This window comes from Jaculus jaculus, chromosome 11, assembly GCF_020740685.1.
Source record: "Jaculus jaculus isolate mJacJac1 chromosome 11, mJacJac1.mat.Y.cur, whole genome shotgun sequence".
In the NCBI taxonomy this organism is placed as follows: Eukaryota; Metazoa; Chordata; class Mammalia; order Rodentia; family Dipodidae; genus Jaculus; species Jaculus jaculus.
In genome coordinates this window covers 83,383,644-83,402,888 of record NC_059112.1, presented here as the reverse complement: position 1 = coordinate 83,402,888, position 19,245 = coordinate 83,383,644, and the positions used below count along the sequence as shown (strand labels likewise).

Sequence of the window (19,245 nt, the reverse complement as noted above, 5' to 3'; positions counted from 1 at the left end):
CCCCCTCCCAAAGCCAGCCGGCAGCAGCATGTGGAACGCGACACCCGTCCAGGAGCCGGAGGAACCCAACCTCACCCTGGCCGACCTGGATTGGGACACTTCCCGGGGGAACGACTCGTTGGGCAACGACCTGCTTCCCCTCTTCCCCGCGCCGCTGCTGGCGGGCGTGACGGCCACCTGCGTGGCGCTCTTCGTGGTGGGCATCTCGGGCAACCTGCTCACCATGCTGGTGGTGTCGCGCTTCCGCGAGCTGCGCACCACCACCAACCTCTACCTGTCCAGCATGGCTTTCTCGGACCTGCTCATCTTCCTGTGCATGCCTCTGGACCTCGTCCGCCTCTGGCAGTACCGGCCCTGGAACTTCGGCGACCTGCTCTGCAAACTCTTCCAGTTCGTCAGCGAGAGCTGCACCTACGCCACAGTGCTCACCATCACCGCGCTCAGCGTGGAGCGCTACTTCGCCATCTGTTTCCCGCTGCGGGCCAAGGTGGTGGTCACCAAGGGCCGGGTGAAACTGGTCATCTTGGTCATCTGGGCCGTGGCCTTCTGCAGCGCGGGGCCCATTTTCGTGCTGGTGGGAGTGGAGCACGAGAATGGCACCGACCCTCGGGACACCAACGAGTGCCGCGCCACCGAGTTCGCCGTGCGCTCAGGACTGCTCACGGTCATGGTGTGGGTGTCCAGCGTCTTCTTCTTCCTGCCGGTCTTCTGCCTCACTGTCCTCTACAGCCTCATCGGCAGGAAGCTGTGGCGGAGGAGCGGCGACGCGGCAGTGGGCGCCTCGCTCAGGGACCAGCACCACAAGCAAACGGTGAAAATGTTGGGTGAGTGTCAGCGCCCAGAAACCTTGCCCTCTTCTCCCTTGGTCCACCTGCATCCATTCCTCCAGGACTCCCTTTCTTGTTTCTCTCTCTCTCTCTCTCTCTCTCTCTCTCTCTCTCTCTCTCTCTCTCTCTCTCCCTCCCTCTCTGTCAATCTCTCTCTCTCTTTTGCTTTCGCTGTCTTGTTTCTTCCCCCATCTCTTTGTTTCTCTTCCTTTCCTGTCTCCTCGCTTCGTTTTCATCCCTCCTATATAAAAAAGTGTCCCACCTTTGTCTTTCCCTGAAATTTGCCCCAAAGTTGAAGCAGTAAAGGTTAAAGATGAGGTTAAGCTTCCTGCTCTCAAATAGAATCTGAGGGCAGCGAAGTTATCTGAAGACAAGGCTTTGGTTCTAGAAAGGAATCAGTGGTAAGCTTGACCAAAACCAGGATCGATTTCCATCATTCTGTTAGTGATGATTCCTTTCCCCGCCCCCCCCCCCCACACCGCCTTTCAATATTGGCATTTGTTTTCTGCCTTACTCTTTTTCCCTCAGATAATCACATCAACTTTGTTTATTCTGCTATTTATGTGGCTTTGTAAGAAAGTGCGGACAAATTGATGCTGGTGTCTTTTGTTTGCACGATTACATGCCTGTCCAGATGGTGTAGGGAGGCTAAGCCAGGCTAGGTTTTGTGCAAATCTACAGGACACACCCTCTCCTTCAGGGGTTGCTCAGGATACATTGGAACAAGTATGGTGTGCTGAGTGGTTATCCCCTGAGCCAAGTTCCTTAAAGGATGTGTGCTCAGTGAAGGAATGAAGACTGTGTTCATGTCGAAGCGATGTTGAATTCTATTCATTTTATCTTATTGTTTGGACATTGCAATAAGCATGTCCTATTTATTGGTGTTTTTAATACTTCTTAGTTTAAGGTCCAGTAATTCCAGGGTGATTTCATATTTGCAATCCTATTATTCCCAAATCCTGCATACCAAAGTTATAGAAATTATTCAAGGAATGTCTGATCCCATTTTCTAGGCCAATGATCCTTCTGATAGGACACCTAGATAGTAAAGCTGCTTGGACCTCCAGTGGACTCTTTTAAGTTCCCACCCTGAGAGTCACACTGCTGCTATGGTCGTAGAGCTGTTACTGTACAGCCCCGTTATGGGGATATTTAATAATTCCCTGCAGTTTAGCAGTGGTCAACTTCTTCTTGGCATCTCAGTACTGAGGTCAGTCTCCATCTTCCATGTCATCATAAAGGGGTCACTAGTGTGGTACAAAGACTAAGATATTATTTTTCTTTCATTTCTGAATTGTAACTTAATAAATGTAGAGCTCTTGATATAAATATCTTAAATAGGCAACTTGGATTAGTTGTAGTTCATGCTGGTTGGTTTGATAGCCTTTTATATCTTATGTATATTGTAGGTGACTGACTTGTTTTCTCTGTGGCTACTAATTATGACTACCATATTTAATTCTCTATAAAATTTAAAGAAAAAAAACCAGGTGCAGTGGTCCATGCAACATAGCAAAATCCTATCTGTTCTACGAGAAAAGTGTGTGGGAGGAACCCAGAATGGTGGTGCATGCTTCTAGTAATCTCAGCACTTGGGAGGTAGATGTTGGAGGATCAGAAATTTAAGACCATACCTGGTTCAAAGCTTGCCTGGGACACATGAATCCCTGTCACCCAAAAGCAGCTGCTCTTGTTTCTGTCCTGTATATTTTAATTTAATGAGTCTATTGCATCCAGGGAATCTTCATTGCTTACAAGTGTTCCTGAAAAGGCTGGGGACTATAGCTCAGTGGGCGGCAGTGTTCAAACTTGCCGGGCATGTGTGAGGCTCACATTTGATCACTTGCATGATATGTTGGGGAGGGGGTGCCCCAGGAAATTGATTCACAGCTGTGGTGAGTACAAGCACCTTACCTCGTTTATATTGGTATTGTGCTTAATGCATCTAAAATGGAGGGTTCCCAAGAATAAGGCAAATGGGGTCAATAACCAGCTGAATCACAAAGCCAAAAAGTTATTGAAATAGAAATGTCTGGGAAGCTCAGTAAAAGTCATAGAACTGGTGGTTCCAACATTCTCAATCTTTGTTAAGATGTAGGGGCACAGCCTTAGTGACAAGAGCAGAACGCAGTGTCTCTCAATGGTCAAACCATGCATCATCAAATCAAAGCTAAGTCTTAAAAATGGCAAGTGCTTTGCTGTGACATTGATTGAACTGATTGTCCCTCTTACCCTGTCCCTTCAGCTGTGGTGGTGTTCGCCTTCATTCTCTGCTGGCTGCCCTTCCACGTGGGGCGATACTTGTTCTCCAAGTCCTTCGAGCCTGGCTCCCTGGAGATCGCTCAGATCAGCCAGTACTGCAACCTCGTGTCCTTTGTCCTCTTCTACCTCAGCGCTGCTATCAACCCCATTCTGTACAACATCATGTCCAAGAAGTACCGGGTGGCAGTGTTCAAACTTATAGGATTTGAATCCTTCTCCCAGAGAAAGCTGTCTATGCTGAAGGACGAAAGTTCTCGGGCCTGGACCAAGTCTAGCATTAACACATGATCGAGCACATTAGCGAGCAGAGCCCTAGCTTATCACTCCACACCAGAAGCCATGGCAGAGCAGAACTTGAAAGGAAGCTCAAGGTCGATTTTGGGGTTAGGGGGTGTGTGAATGTGGAAACAATTGAGAGGGGAGGAAGAGATAGAACCTGTAGGGTCTGAGCCTTTTGATTTGCTCCCATGCTCATCCGTTCTCTCACTCACTAGTCCTCCATGTTCACTACCTATGATTTTGCATTTCTGAGCTGGCTCCAGTGATGGCTTTGCAAAGGCAGGTGCCGAGTGGGCAAAGGCCCACCTTGGTGGATATACGACTGATTCACTTTTCTCATGATAATCAAAATCATTTGATTAAGAAAATGACATCACAATAAAAATGTAAAGTATAACTTTTTATTTAAAAAATTAGCATTTTTTTAAATAAAGCTTTACAGCATGCTGCCCAAGAAACTAGAATGCAATGTACAAAATTTGAACAGTGTTTCATTAGTAAAATTTGATGTTTTTAGTTTACTGATGAAAAATATATTTAACACCTAAAATGATATAAGCATACTTAAAATTTCCAAGTAAATAAAATAAGAACTTTTTCAACTCAAAGTTAGTAATCCAATTTTCTTGTCCTAGCACCTTTTAAGTTTCTAACAGCCAAATATGGCTAAGTGTTACACTGCTGAAGGGGGAAGGAAGCTCTGTAGTGCATATAAACTATTATCAATCTCATATATAATGCTTAAAAGTAAGTACATGTTCCCTGAAATGTTTTCATAGTATATTAGCATAACATACTATGATGAATCCTAAAAGTCAAGCCAAAATGCTGTATTATTCATGCTAGGACGAGAATGGACATATAAGATTAAACTAAGTTTAATTGAATGTGTTCATATTTGGAAAATAAAATGTCATAAACACTGTAGGCAATATCAAACTGTATCAAACTGCCTTATTTGGCTTAACAAAAACACATAATCATAAGGATTTGATTTATGACTACGGTAATATGAAACGTTCTAGCCATCTTATAAGAAACTTAATGAGCATAAGAATTTTTCAAATGGTAAAGGCAGGCCTATGTAAAAGACTCAAAATTACCCTATGACATCTACTGATTGATATTCAAAACATACAACTGATGATTATTTATGTCAACATGTCTATGCCATGTCCTATTTCCAAATTAATACTGCCTTTCCATCACTGCTTATCTGATAGATATACCCATTCTCCCTATTCATCCTAATAATGAATGATTAGATGTCTTTAAAGAAATAGCGTACATCTTGACTCCCTCTATCATCCATCCTTTGCATGCTAAATGTACCATTCCTCAGTGGTTCCCAATCTCAGGCAATACTGTCATGCAAGCAGTTTCTACAAGAAGTAGTGGTTAAGAAAGTTACTGCAATGACTGCTTTCTTTCTTTTTTTACCCACTGAAAAGGAAAGATGATGATGATGTAATTGATTGTCTATCTCAAAAAATCAAAACACAATCATAACAAGAATTGCTTCTCCAGGCAAATTTTTCTTAAGTCCATTTGAACAATAAAGCTCCACCATCAAGTCAGTCTAAATACACAACTTTATCAAGTTGTTTATTAACTAATTCTTAAGAAGGCATCAATAAGCACATGGGTGGATTTATGTCCATAGATATTAATTAGTACATGCAGCATTCGTACACTACAAAGTGCTTGATAAATTCCCAAAAAGTATTTCAGCTTCCTAAAGCTTTCAAGTTTTTGTTTATAAATACACCATACTTAAGAAGAAGTAAGTCTCCTACCAGGTATTCTGGAAACTGAAAGTTTAAGAAAAACAAGTCTTTAGTTTGTCCTCTCAAGTCACTACTCTTTTATTGCAGTTTATTTTTGTTATTACACTCCCTTTGTTGTTTAAGATGTGAGTAAAAAGGAAGTTATGATGAAGGAAATTGTTTCTGAACATCTATCATTTGACAGCATGATGTAGGTACCTGCTATTTCTGAACTCCCAGCAATTAAGGAGCCAAAGATTTTATTTATTCATAGTGAGCTCTCAGTCATTTGTGCATGTTGCAGCACGTAGCCAATAATGATCTTTGAATTAATAAATAAGCATCTCCAGAGCTGGTCGTGGTGGCACACACCTTTAATCCCAGCACTCGGGAGGCAGAGGTAGGAGGATCACTGTGAGCTCAAGGCCACGCTGAGACTACATAGTGAGTTCCAGGTCAGCCTGGATTAGAGTGAGACCCTACCTCAAAAAAACAAAAAATAACAACAACAAAGAAAGAAAGAAAGAAAGAAAGAAAGAAAGAAAGAAAGAAAGAAAGAAAGAAAGAAAGAAAGAGAGAAGCTTCTCTAGTGAACCCTGTATCCAATGGTCCCAGGATTTCAATGGGCTATTCAACCCACTATGCTGTATAGTTCACTCATAATGGATTTCACATGAGCCAGTAAAATTTGTATACAAAGTTAATATTTCAGCTAGTGGAGAAATCATGCTGAGTGTGTTCTTCCTGAATGTAGAGAAAAGTAAAGGAGCCAGCTCCTTTTTAAAACTGGTTTCCATACTGATCATCCAGTATTTAGGATTCTATCACCACAACTTATACTGTCTCAAAATTAAGGGCTGGATGGTTTTCACCATGGGAACTGTTATATGAGCCTGAACTTTTTAATAATAAACACTCATGATCATCAGTTATTTAAAATTGGAAATTTTAGCTGGGTTTGGTGGTGCACGCCTATAATCCAGCACTTGAGGCTGAGGCGAAGGCAAGAGGATCACCAAGAGTTTGAAGGCAGCCTGGGATACGAAAGGAGTTCCAGGTCTTTCTAGAATATAGAGTGAGACCTTGTCTCAAAAGTAAACATCAATATAGAAAATAAGTAAAATAGAAAAATTGGTGGCAATGTAATTTAGAAATTCTTCTAGCATCTGGCCATACCTGGGAAACCATTTTATAGTCTTTTATTTTTCCTGAATGAAGGTTGTATTGATGAGATTTGAACTAACACTGCAAGCTTTTCTTCATGCAAAAAAACTAAACATCTGGTATCATTACAGTTTTCACCTTAGTTCAATATTAACAGTTTTAGCTAATTGTTCTTTTTCATTTATCCATATACTTGAATTCAATATTCAAAATAAACTGTGAGATATTCAGCAAGATCGGTGCCTAAAAACACTTTTTTGTCTTTTAAGAAACTGTACCTCTTTAAAATGTAACATACATATTCACAATGTGTAAGCCAGTAGAATAGAATGTCCTGTTTTCAAAAACAGTATGTCTAGTGTTAATAATGTTATTAAAAAATGAAATAATGTCCTTAAAGATAACCCATGTCCAATGAGTCTCCCCTGGTTTCTTTGCAACTTAAATTGTGACACTAGTTAATCTGTATGATTGTAACTTCCTTAGGTGCTTAGTGACAGATGTTAATTTAGTGAATTGCAAGCACTGATGTTTATTTTCTTACATGTAAGAGACTGCTACTCAAGACTGGCAGCGATACAGAAAGACTCAGAGGTTTCAGCTCTTGTCACTTAGTCATTCTCATCCAGTGGGTTCAGTCACAAATTCCTGGCAGTAATCTAAATTAGAAGGAGGTGAGAAGGAAGGCAAGAATGAGGCTTATTTTCTCTTCTGAATACAAACCTCTTGCAGGATGCTGGCAGGTAGCTATTTAGGTTGGCAGCATTATCATTACCCTTAAAAACACAAGTTGCCCTATTTATAGCTCTATACCTAACTGTTAGGTTATTTACTAGAATTTCAATTCATATTTCACGCTAGGATATATCACTGACTCTTAAAACTGGTGAATAAAAGCACCTTTAGAAAACATTAGAAAATTCCCTCTAAATAGTCATATGTGTTCTTTTCAGAAGAATTCTTCTCCTTACTCCCCAAGCCATAGAGAAAGTGTTGGGAAAAAATAGTGTGAAAGATTTCCATACTTCTAATAACTCAAAACGTGTCTCTGGCTCAAACCATAAAAATGTTTATGTTTTTCATTTTTAGCATGAACAGTTTAGTATATATAAAACACTTGCTTGTGTAGATATTTCCAAACACTGTAGCCTCTTTCACTTGTTGTATAATGTATCTGAGTCTACATAGAATTCACTTGTATTATTGTGTTGTCATAGTGTGTCAGAAATGTCACTGATGGTATTTAAATTTGTATTTCCTTTTGAAAATCTTTGTAAATGTTAATGATGACTTTAGAGCTCTCATGCATGGGTTTTATGGAATTTGACGTTGGTTTTCTTCAAGTGTCTATAACCAAACAATTGCTTAATAAATATCTTTTTAAAACATACAGTTGCCCTTTTCTACTTACAGTTATACACACCTTGGTATCTAACATACCTTACTGTCCTCTGGTCCTAGGTTTAAGGGACTCAAGTGGAGTGTGATCCCATTCTCACCACCTCTCTGATCCTTCCAACCTGTCCTCATGGCTAGTGTGCCCTGCATGGTGTCACCATGAGACCTTCCAGTCAGGGGAAGATTCCTACTCCTCTTGCACACACTTATTTTGATCAAAGAAATAAAAATATAAAGACCAAACAATGTATTATTCAGAAATTTGGTTGTAAATATATGGATTTTGGAGGCCAAGAAACTTAAAATTAGAGGACAAATAATGGTGGTAAACATTCCTTTGCTAACAAAGAGATTTAGAATATCCTACAACCCAGCTAATGTCCATCACATTAGTTCAGATCCATCCCACAGCAGATCCAATCCAACCCACATAGCAGGCCAGTCTACAAGTGCTGAGCGCCCCTTGCTTCCCTACTTATAACTTGTAGTTGGCTCCTGATGTCTAACCAGCTTCATTCGTGGGCGCATCCAGTGAGCCACACATCCATACGTGTCTCCTGAACAGCCCAACAATGCGTTTCCAATGGTTACAAACTACATAGCCTTCGCCTGGGCATTCCATGTCAAGGCATGGCTACGGAGAAGCCAGCGACACCTACAGATGAAGCCATGACATTTCCTGAATCTGATTTATAATTATGAGAACCTGAGAGGGCCAAATGCCTGAAAATAAGAACTTATGAAATGAAAGCAATGGCAAGAGTTATTATTTATGACACACCATGCTAAGGATTTTCAATTCATTTTCTCACGTAGAATTTTCAACCCAGGAGGAAATTAAGGGGGGCGGGTAGGGAAGAGAGAGAGGAGGTGTAGTTACTAAAACAAGAGAAGTTTTGTCACACTGTCAGCAAAGAGCAGGGCTGGAATTTGACTTCAGACAAAGTCCTTATTTCCCTCATTTTAAAGCACTACATAGACACTGAAAATGATATTGCAGGGCCCGGGGAGATGGCTCAGTGGGCAGATTCTTGTTGCACAAGCATGAGGACCTGAGTTTGGGTCCCCAGTACCCATTTAAAAAGCTGGGTGTGGCGTCGCACACCTGTAATACCAGTGTGTGTGTGTGTGTGGGGGGGGCGAGCAAAGACAGGAAGGAAGGCCCCACGAGGCTTGTTGACCAGCTAGTCTAACTGACTGGGTGAGGTCCAGGTTTAGTGAGAGCACTTGTCTCAAAAAGTAAGATTTTGGAAAGCGATTGAGGAAAGACATCTGATGTCATCCTTTTGGCCTTCACAGGAATAGATGCAAATATACCACCACATACATGTGCCCGCATACATATAGAAACACATAGACACACATGCATGCCATATGTAAAAGGGTGTTGTAGGAGAGTTTTCATTACTCAGTTTTTTTTTTACATGAAATGTATATTGTCTTATCTAACAAAAAGTATATTCATACAGCAAAAATACTGAAAAAATATGCTAAAATGTTAGCAGTTGTTTCTCTGGGGTTTGTTGAAATTTTTTCTCCTACTTGTTCATGGTTCTCAAAATTTCATTTTTTAATCATGAATTCAGAGCTATTAAGATTAATTTTATTTTACTTGGTATGCAAAACAATGGGGTTCATTATGACATTTTCATACATACATAGCATACTTTGCTGGCACCAGATATTTCGTCACTGTTGCTGTTGTGTTGTTGTGTGTGTGTGGGGGGGGGGTGTTTGGTGAACACGGCAGATGCTCCTGTCTCATACACATGCAATGGAGGCCAGAGTAGAAGTCTGGCTGTTATCTTCTATATCCTTCTTCATCTTTATGTCCTTGAGATGGAGTCTCTCACTGAACTTGGAGCTGCCCTTTTTAGGTCAGACTGGCTGATGGGGGGCAGCGGAGGAACCCCTTCTGTGACCCTTCCTTCCCTAGTATGGGGGTTCTAGGCACGTGCAGCATTGCCCATCTTCTGCTGCAAATATTTCAATAAGGAAATAATGCCAAATGGCAAAATAAGTTCCTACAATGCAGAGAGAGGCTTCTGCTTCAGGTCTGGCTGTTGGCTCTCAGTCTCTGAAACTGTCTAGGACCTTGGGTGTGCCTGGCTTCCACGAAGAGTAGGGTGGGTAAGAGTTTAGGTAGGGACCCGCCTTCTACACCCGCCTGAACTCTGAGCCCTGGGTTTTGGCAGCTCCTCAGCGGCCCTCTTGTTGCCCCTTATGCGGGAGGTGGCAGTCTGGCTGGTGTTCAGCTCTGCTACTGGAAACTGCAAGGCTCAGGCAAGTTCTGGAACTGCCCCTCCCCTTGGACAGCACCTAGCAAGTGCTCCATGCTGCAGATTTTCGCGCTGAATGGCCCTGCATTCATGAAAATTAGGTGCATGCACCACAGGGAGGGAGTAAGGTAAAGGAGACTTGGTGAGAAAGAGGTTAAAAAAAAATAAGCCCCGGAGTGCCAGGGAAACCATGCTTTGGATTTCGGCTACCATCCAAAGAAGACAAAGGCAGGAGGAAGGGTAACAGAGAGACAGACAAAGATCAGTGACTCTTCCTGAATTAGAACTCAGAAAAGCAGTCAGGCTCAGCCACAAGGAACTCGAGGGAGGGACTTTGGGGGCATACATAGTACACTATTTTGTTAAAGCCATATTTATTTCTCCCAGCTCTTTAGCATGTCTTTGGCAAGGAGTGGTCTCTTGGCTAGGTAATTGGCAAGCTCAGTTATATTATTTATCTTAAGGGAGATAGCTTAGTCTCTACCCAGGGCCAGAGGATTTTATTCCTAGGGCCAGGAAGTGGCTCTTTCTTTCTGTATAGTATTTTAAATCCTTTGAAGGGGTGATTGCCATGTTTTCCTTCTAATGTTACCAGGGTAACGAGAGGTGGGGTCCATCCTTGATGATCTCCACGCTTGCTAATGTCTGCCTACCTACAATTACATGGCCCCAATTACTATTTGGTCGCTTAGCAAAGTAGGAAGCACTTCCATTCTGTGCACCCTCTCTGTAGGCTCTGTCACCTAGAATACTTCTCCAGACATCTCCATCTGCCCCTCACCCCAGCTGGGCAGAGGGCTCCCAGCAGCTTCGCTGATAGCTTCTGGAATCTGAGAGAGGGTAGGAAAAACTGCTGTAAGCTCACACACACTAGGTAACGACAGAACTCTAGCTGTGGTATTGAACTGGCACCAACAGGCTAGTCAAAATACAGCAGATTACCCCGGGGAGATGGCTCAGAGAATACAGCGTTTTCCGTGCAAGTGTGAGTAGTTGAGTTTGGAGCCCCAGAAGCTACATAAAAGCACAGAGATTGACTGAGGCCGTAATTATTCCACACTGAATACCAATAATCCCACTGAGAAGAACCCTCAGGGAAAATGGGGAGAGCGGATATAAGACCTTTGTAAAAATAAATTTACTAATTAAAAAAAAAAAGCCAGATGTTGTAGTGTGAGCATCTTTAATCCCAAGGTACCCATGGGAAGAAGGGAGGTGGAGACAGGAGAATCTCCTGAAAGCTCATGAGCCAGCTAGCCTGGCAGACATGCCAGTGACCAGGAGACCTGCCTCCATCTATGTGGAAGGTGAGGACGCACTTAGGTTGTCTTCTGATCTCCACGTGTGCCATAACATGTGTGTCCTCACTTCCACACTTCACACACACATGCACACACACAGCCACAGCAGATATACCTTGTATCAATCCCTTGCACCCCCCACCCCAGGGGACACGAGCACCTCTATTCGTGGAATGATAAAGTAACCTGGGTCAGCCAGCGGAGGAGCAGGAAGGTGGAGCTTGGTGAACCTTCTGGATTCCTGGTGGTGTCCCTCTACTTAGGGTCCCTGCTTACTACTCAGGCTGATGGACACTTTAGGACTTGTGTTGACCAGCTATTTTCTTTTAGAATTTCACCTCCATACACAAAGCATGTTGAGCATGTTTACACTCTGAAGCCAAGCAGCTGAAGGTTTGACTTGTCGCTTCACCACTGACCAGCCACGTGATACTAGTCAGTCACTTAATACCAGCCTCCCAGAGACTCAGTTTATATCATAGTATTTGTACACTTTAAAAAACAAAAAGCAAAAAACAAAACAAAACAAAAAAACCACCAAAGTACCTCCTTTTTTGTAGTAGTTGACAAAGACAAAATTAAATATGTACATGAGCCCAGTACTTCCCAACTGGTTTGTCTGCCATATACTAGTTACAGTTTTGAGATAGTCTCTTTAAAATTTCTTTTTGATAAGGCGAGAGAAAGAGGCAGACAGAAAGAGAGAGAGAGAGAGAATGGGTGAGCCAGGGCCTTCAGCTTCTGTGAAGGAACTCTAGCTGCGTTCTCCCCCTGGTGGCAAATGTAGGACATTGCATGCTTGCATCACTGCATCTGGCTATGTGGGACCTGGAGATTCAAACATGAGTTCTTAGCCTGTGCAGACAGGCACACTAACTGCTGAGCAATCTCTCCAGCCCTTGTGATAGCCTTTTTATGTAGCTCAAGGTGACTTCAAACCAACAGTCCTCCTGCCTCTCAGCCTATTGATTATTGGGATTATAGGCAAGTGCCACTGCTGGTTTTACTTATTTTTTCACCCATTCATTCAGTGTATGTATGTACATGTGGGACATGTGCATGTTTGTATGCATGTGGGCACACATGTCTGTGGGTGCCGTGCATGCATGTGGGTGCAGGCTGAAGTTGGTGTCTTCTATCATTCTCACTTACTGAGGCTGGGCTTGTCATTGGACCTAGAGCTCACTGATTCAGGTAGACTGCTTTGCCAGTGAACTCCAGGGATTGTCTTTGCCTCCTCAGTACTGAGATCCTGGGGCGTGCACCACTCCGCCCACCATGTTTATGTGGGTGTTGGGGAGGGGAGCTCAGGGCCTCATGCTTTCACAGCAAGTGCTTTACCCACCAGTTTTTGTTTCTTTATAGTAGAGCAAGAGCTGACTTGTGAACGCAGACTCCTTCCATGTGTCTAAGGATTGTCCTCATCATGAATGTAATGAGCCGTACGTGCTCTTTCCAAAGAATTCACTACAGCTTTGAAAGAAAAGGTGATTTTCTTTCTGCAATCACATCTCATGGGTTCATGTAATTTTTAAGTAAGTAGTTACAATAACGAGTGTAATTTGACCGAGGCAGATTCGGGAACAAACAAGTGACTCAGCTGGAGGTGCAGAAGTGGAGGGATGTGCTGCAGCACATTATGGCCTGGACATCTGTCAGGGTCCTTGAGAAGGGGAACAGAGCTGAACGCCGGCGATCTAGAAGAGAACTTCTAGGGCTGAGGAGGTGGCTCCCTCGGTAAAGTGCCACTCACATAAGCATGTAGACCTGAATTTGATTCCCAGTGTCTGTGTAAAAGCCAGGAATGGTGGCAAGTGCATATAATCTCAGCACTGGGAAGGCAAAGGTCCCTGAAGCATGTGGGCTAGCTAGTCTAGCCAGTCCAGTGTGTTCTGAGTCTCGAGAGAGATGTTGTCTCAAAAGTTAAGGTGGAAAATGAGAGAGGAAGACACCTGATGCTGATCTCTGACCTCTGACCTTTATTTCACATACATATGTGTAAACCCAGCACATACAAATGTGCACACAGACACATACGCATGCCACCTGCACACACACACAATAGAGCACATCTGGGCTAAGGAGATATCAGCGGTAGAAAGCACAAGCCTGATGCCTGGAGTGTGAATCCCCAGACACTGTGAAATGCTGAGCGCATGTCTGTAATCTCAACTCACCAATGGCCATGGGAGGTGGAGTCAGGAGAATCCTGAAGATCAAAGGCCAGCCAGACTGGCATTCTCAGAAGCCAACAAGAGGCTCCCTCCCTCACCCAAGGTGGAAGCTGAAGACCAGCCCACCAAGGTTGTCCTCTGACCTGCTCATGTGCTGTGCTCATACAGAGACATTAAATACATGCACGCACTCATGCACGCGCCCAAAAAAGAGCATGTCTATTCTTCATGTAAAAGCACTTAGGATATGAAGAACTGTTGCTTCTATTGAAACAGAATAAATCCAAGTGCATAGCAGTTTATTTTACATTGCATGAATACTTAAGAGAGGACTTTGAAGTTCCCCAACACACACATACACACACACACACACACACACACACACACACACAAACATCAGTTAAGAGAATGTTAAATTTCTTGATTGGGTTATTATACATTAAATACATGAATTACATCAATGCATAAATTGTATAAATATTTCTTTTTTTGACATGAGGTTTCATTGTGTAGGCTGGCATTGAACTTGATTGCTGAAAATGACTTTGAATTTCCAATCCTCCTGTCTCCACCTCCCAAGTGGGGATTACCGTTATGCTTCCATACCCAATTCACATTTATTCTTTCTAACAATTCTTATAGTAGTTCCAATTTCCAGATAGGGAAACTAAGACCCAAAGAATGTAAGCTTTCCTAAATCTCCTACTCTGAGTCCTGTTCTTTGGTTGTTTGGCCACCCAGTCTCAAGTAGCCAGAGATGTTTTGAACTTCTGATCCTCCTGCCTCTAACTCCTGAGTGCTGAGATTGCAGGTGCATGCCACCACACCTGGCTTATGTGGTGCAGTGAACCCACCGCTTCTTGAGTTCTAGGCAAGCACTCTACCAGCTAGTTACCTTCTCGTTGCTGGAACAAAACACCTGGCCAAAAGCAGCTGATGGGAGGAAAGGGTTTATTTCAGCTTATAGTCTTGAGGGAGAGGTTTCATCATGTCAAGGAAAGGATGTCAGAGGCTGAGTATCACATCTTGCCATAGCAGCTGGCAAGATGACCTGAGCTATAATACTCTTACGCTTGCACTCAGCAACATACCTCCTCCAGCAAGTCTTGGCCTCTCAAACTGCCATCAGCTGGGGATCAAGTATGCAATACACACGAGGTGGTTTGGGGACATCTTATTCAAACCATCATAATCACCACCCACCAAATATTCTTATGTGTGAACTACAAATAGTACCTCTGACAAATGCATTTTTAAAAAATATATTTATTTATTTGGGAGAGAGAGAGAGGGAAAGAGAGAGAGAGAGACAGACAGACAGGGAGAATGGGCACACCAGGGCCTCCAACCACTACAAAAGAACTCCAGATGTGTGTACCCCCTTGAGCATCTGGCTTGCATGGGTCCTTGGGAATCGAACCAGGATCCTTTGGCTTTGCGGGCAAAGGCCTTAACTGCTAAGCTATCGCTCCAGCCCCAAAATGCGTTTTTTAAAAAGAATAAATCCATATAGATAAGTCTTGAGAGACTGCCTAGTCACAGGGGGCCTAAGAAGTTTCTCACTGTGGGTCACCTCCTGACAGTTGTAGTGTGTCGTGGGAAACCTTTTCCCTGGGCTGGTATGCTAACACACATCCGATGACAAAACAAAGGATGATTATATCCAAACCAGTTTCAGTGGGCCAGTGAGTTTACTGGGGTCAGTTACCGAGCAGGGTGAGGAGTTGCTGACGGAGTAATAGATGACGCAAATTCAGCCGCACCATGAGAAGTCTCATCACTGCACCACTTACAGGCAGCCCCACGGGAGAGGGTCCTCCATGAGCAGTCATAGGGTAGAGTCTTACTGAAGTCAGACTTGTTGACTCCCTGAGTCTCTAGAACTGCTCCTCCAAAGAAGGAATATATATTTGAGAGAGAGAGAAAAAAATAAAGGAGAGAGAGAGAGAAAGAAAGATTGAGAGAGAGAATGGTGGTGCCAGGGCCTCCTGTCACTGCAAATAAACTCCAGACCCATGAGTCACTTTGCATATCTAGCTTTTAATTTTACTTACTGTTGCAGTCCGGTTCGCATTGCTGGTAGAAATCACCCAACCAAGAGTAGCTTCTGGGAAAAAGAGGTTTATTTTGGCTTAAAGGCTTGAGGGGAAGCTTCACGATGGCAGGGAAAAACGATGGCATGAGCAGAGGGTGGACATCACCCCCTGGCCAACATAAGATGGAACACAGCAACAGGAGGGTGTGCCAAACATTGGCATGGGGAAACTGGCTATAAAGCCCATAAGCCCACCCCCAACAATACACTCCCTCCAGGAGGCATTAATTCCCAAATATCCATCAGCTGGGAACCTAGCATTCAGAACATCTAAGTTTATGGGGGACACCTGATTCAAACCACCACATTTTGCCCCTGGCCCCCATAAACTGATATCCATACATGATGTAAAATACAATGCATTCAGTTTGACTTTAAGAGTCCCCATAGTTTTTATCAATCCCAATGATTTTCATACATCCCCATAGTCCAAGATCTTTTAACTGAGCCATAATACCAAAATATAACCTCAAAAAACCCATAATGGCACAGAATAAATATTCACACTGCAAAAGATGGCATTGAGCATAGCAGAGGAACACTCAACCAATACAAGATTTAAAACAACCAGGGCAAACCTGTAGCTTCAAGTCCAGCAACTCTAGCCGGTGACAAATCTTCAAGTCCGATAATTCTAACCAGCAACAAGTCTCTGGCATTCCAATTCCGCCCCTCCAGCTAGGCTACTCACAGTCCTGGGAAACTTTATCGGGGTTGGCAGCTCCTTGGCAGCCATCTCATGGTCCCGGCATCTCCACTGGGTCTCCACTGTAAGCCACGGTTCATCCTCATGGCCCCATGGGGTCTCTATGAAGGCAACCAGCAAACCCACTTCACACTGCCCATGGCCATTTCCAAAACACAAGACCATGTTGCAAACTCAATGACCCTCTTTCCAGCATTTCTTATACTCCACGATACCAGGTAGGGTGCCAATTTGTTAATCCAGGGGGGATTAAAGCAGACTTTGAAGAACAGGACTCCCTTCAAAAGAGTTTACATTCTTCTTGTTGCCCCAGTGCAGGTCAGCTAGCCCAGTCTCAAAGGTTGTAATCTCTCAGTTGCAGCTGAATGGGCAACAATTCACCCAAAGATTTTTCTTTCTGTGCCATATCCCTCTGCACACACCAGTTCATTTCTACGCAAAGCAACCCTGCACAACTTCTCAGGACATGGGCATAATAGCAAGCTTCTCACACAAACTGCTAGCCCAGTCCAAGCAAAGCTCTTTCTCACCCTCATAAGCCAAACCTCACAGTCCATAGTTCTTACTGCATTCAGGTCTTGTAGCTCTGACCATAATAGTCCATCAAGCTGTACTTACAGCACTGCAAGGCATCTCTTAGGCCAAGGTTTCACCTCCTGCCACATTCCTCTTGAAAATCAGCTCCAAAAGGCCAAAGCCACATAGTCAGGTGTCTAGCAGCAATCCCACTCCTCGGTACCACTTTACTGTTGCAGTCCGGTTCGCATTGCTGGTAGAAATCACCCAACCAAGAGCAGCTTCTGGGAAAAAGAGATTTATTTTGGCTTACAGGCTCGAGGGGAAGCTCCACAATGGCAGGGGAAAACGATGGCATGAGCAGAGGGTGGACATCACCCGCTGGCAAACATAAGGTGGACTACAGCAACAGGAGGATATGCCCAACACTGGCATGGGGAAACTGGCTATAAAGCCCATAAACCCGCCCCCAACAATACACTCCCTCCAGGAGGCATTAATTCCCAAATATCCATCAGCTGGGAACCTAGCATTCAGAACACCTAAGTTTATGGGGGACACCTGACTTAAACCACACTTACCTTGGACTCTGTAGTTTCTTACACATCTTCAGAAAGTTCATGATAGACATTACTGTGCCGGTTTCATTGTCAGAGGAGAGCTGGGCACCCAGCTACAAGAGGTTGGTTTTATATCAGTGACATCAAGCATGTTTAAATAAAAGATAAGATAAGCTCACTAAAGGGTTGAGGAATTTTTCCCCTTTTCTATATATATTTTTTAACATTTTGAATATGTTCATATATTTACATAATTATTTTGATCATAACCTCCTCCCATTATCTTCCTCCCCTTCCCACACTGCTTCTACTGAACCCCCCCCCTTTTTTTTGTTTTTTCAAGGTAGGGTCTCACTCAAGTCCAGGCTGACCTAGAGTTCACTATGTAGTCTCAGGGTGGCCTTGAACACATGGTGATCCTCCTACCTCTGCCTCCCGAGTGCTGGGATTAAAGGAGTGCGCCACCACACCCGGCTTGAACCCCTTGTTTTAACTAGTCCCTCTTCTTCATTGATGTCTGTTTTTCCCTTCCTCTGTCATCCGTGATGGAATGTTGACAGGTCCACTGTTTTGCAGCTCTTGTGCAGTAATGACAGCCACTGTGAGGTTATGAATGTGTCAGCCACTTCCTGTCTGGGGGACAATGTCCCCAAATATTTCTCCCAATCCTCTAGCTCATTCTTTCCGCTCCTGAAGTTTTTTTTTCTTTTTAATTTCCTCATACTTTATGTATGAGATGAGGGAGAGAGAATGGTGCACCAGGGCCTCCAGGCACTGCAAATGAACCCCAGAGAATGCGCCACCATGTGCATCTGGCTTGTGTAGGTTCTGGGAAGTCAAACCTGGGTTCATAGGCTTTGCAGGCAAGTGCCTTAACTGCTAAACCATCTCTTTTGCCAATTTTTTAAATCATATAACTGATGGAATTGAAATAAAGATTTTATAACTTGTCCTATCACAGTAAAATATTTTATTTTATTGGGAATATAATTGTAATTTTGGTTTAAAAGTTCGCCAATAAAGTTAAATGAGGTGATAACATCAATATCATTTGGGAGGGCATAATGTCAAGATGAAAAGAATATTTTTTACCAATTTTGAACCCTATGGAACAGACAGTAGAGCTTAGAAATTAGTAGTGGTAGTCACATATTTTATAACTCATGCAAAGAAGTTATGATATTGTATCAAACAAAAAAGGACACAGATGGTCAAATTTTATTTCCACATCCCGCCTCTCAAAACATATAGTAACTGAAACGCAAATTAAAATTTCTCAGAATGGTGATACTCCATTCTTGTTACCCTCATCACATTGAAAATAGTTTGTGAATAGAACTGTTTTATAGATTCACTAACAAAATAGAGCCAATTTATAACTTAGTAAACACTTAAAATTAAGCATTAATTATTTATAGCATCTCCTTTCACTATCCAAAGTATTCTGTTTTTGGAAAATGAATTTTACTATCACCTTGATTCTAAAATTATATCTGACTTTGGCAGTAAAAAGAACTATAATCTACAATCTACTTGTGATGTCTGCTATGAGTGAGGGAGATGGTCTTGGGGGCATTTCCTAGTCTTAGTGATTCTTTCTAGAAAACCAAACCTATAGCTACTCATCCTGACTTTTTCTGTGTGGAGAAAAAGATTTATGAGGCAGTGTTGGCAATAGCAGGCTCTCAGAGGCATTTTTCACAACACAGTTGTTACAAACCAAAGATTTCCACTTAGTCTTGGGAGCCAAGAGCAAGTATCAGATATCAGATAAACATTAATGTCACCAGAATTATGTAATTTCAATGGCTTGTGTGACTATTCTTTATCATTGCTTGTTTCCCTTATCTTCTGTCTCTGAATCTGTCCCTAAGAGCTTCAAGATATGAAACCTTGATAGGAAAAGATAGGGGTGGAG

The 19,245-nt window shown here is 43.0% G+C and overlaps 1 protein-coding gene across 1 annotated transcript; it reads left to right on the top strand.

The window, feature by feature from the left end:
* Nucleotides 1-28: 28 nt before the first annotated feature.
* Ghsr (growth hormone secretagogue receptor) lies at nt 29-3,377 on the top strand. Its single transcript, XM_004652338.2, has 2 exons — nt 29-824; nt 3,073-3,377. The coding sequence occupies exons 1-2, from the start codon at nt 29-31 to the stop codon at nt 3,375-3,377; spliced, it is 1,101 nt and encodes a 366-aa protein (XP_004652395.2).
* Nucleotides 3,378-19,245: the final 15,868 nt, after the last annotated feature.

What these genes read in the sequence shown, in the direction of transcription:
- Ghsr (XM_004652338.2), top strand. Translation starts at nt 29, where the DNA reads ATGTGGAACGCGACACCCGTCCAGGAGCCGGAGGAACCCAACCTCACC. An exon ending in GCAAACGGTGAAAATGTTGG is followed by an intron (nt 825 to 3,072) that starts GTGAGTGTCAGC and finishes CTGTCCCTTCAG; the next exon opens with CTGTGGTGGTGTTCGCCTTC.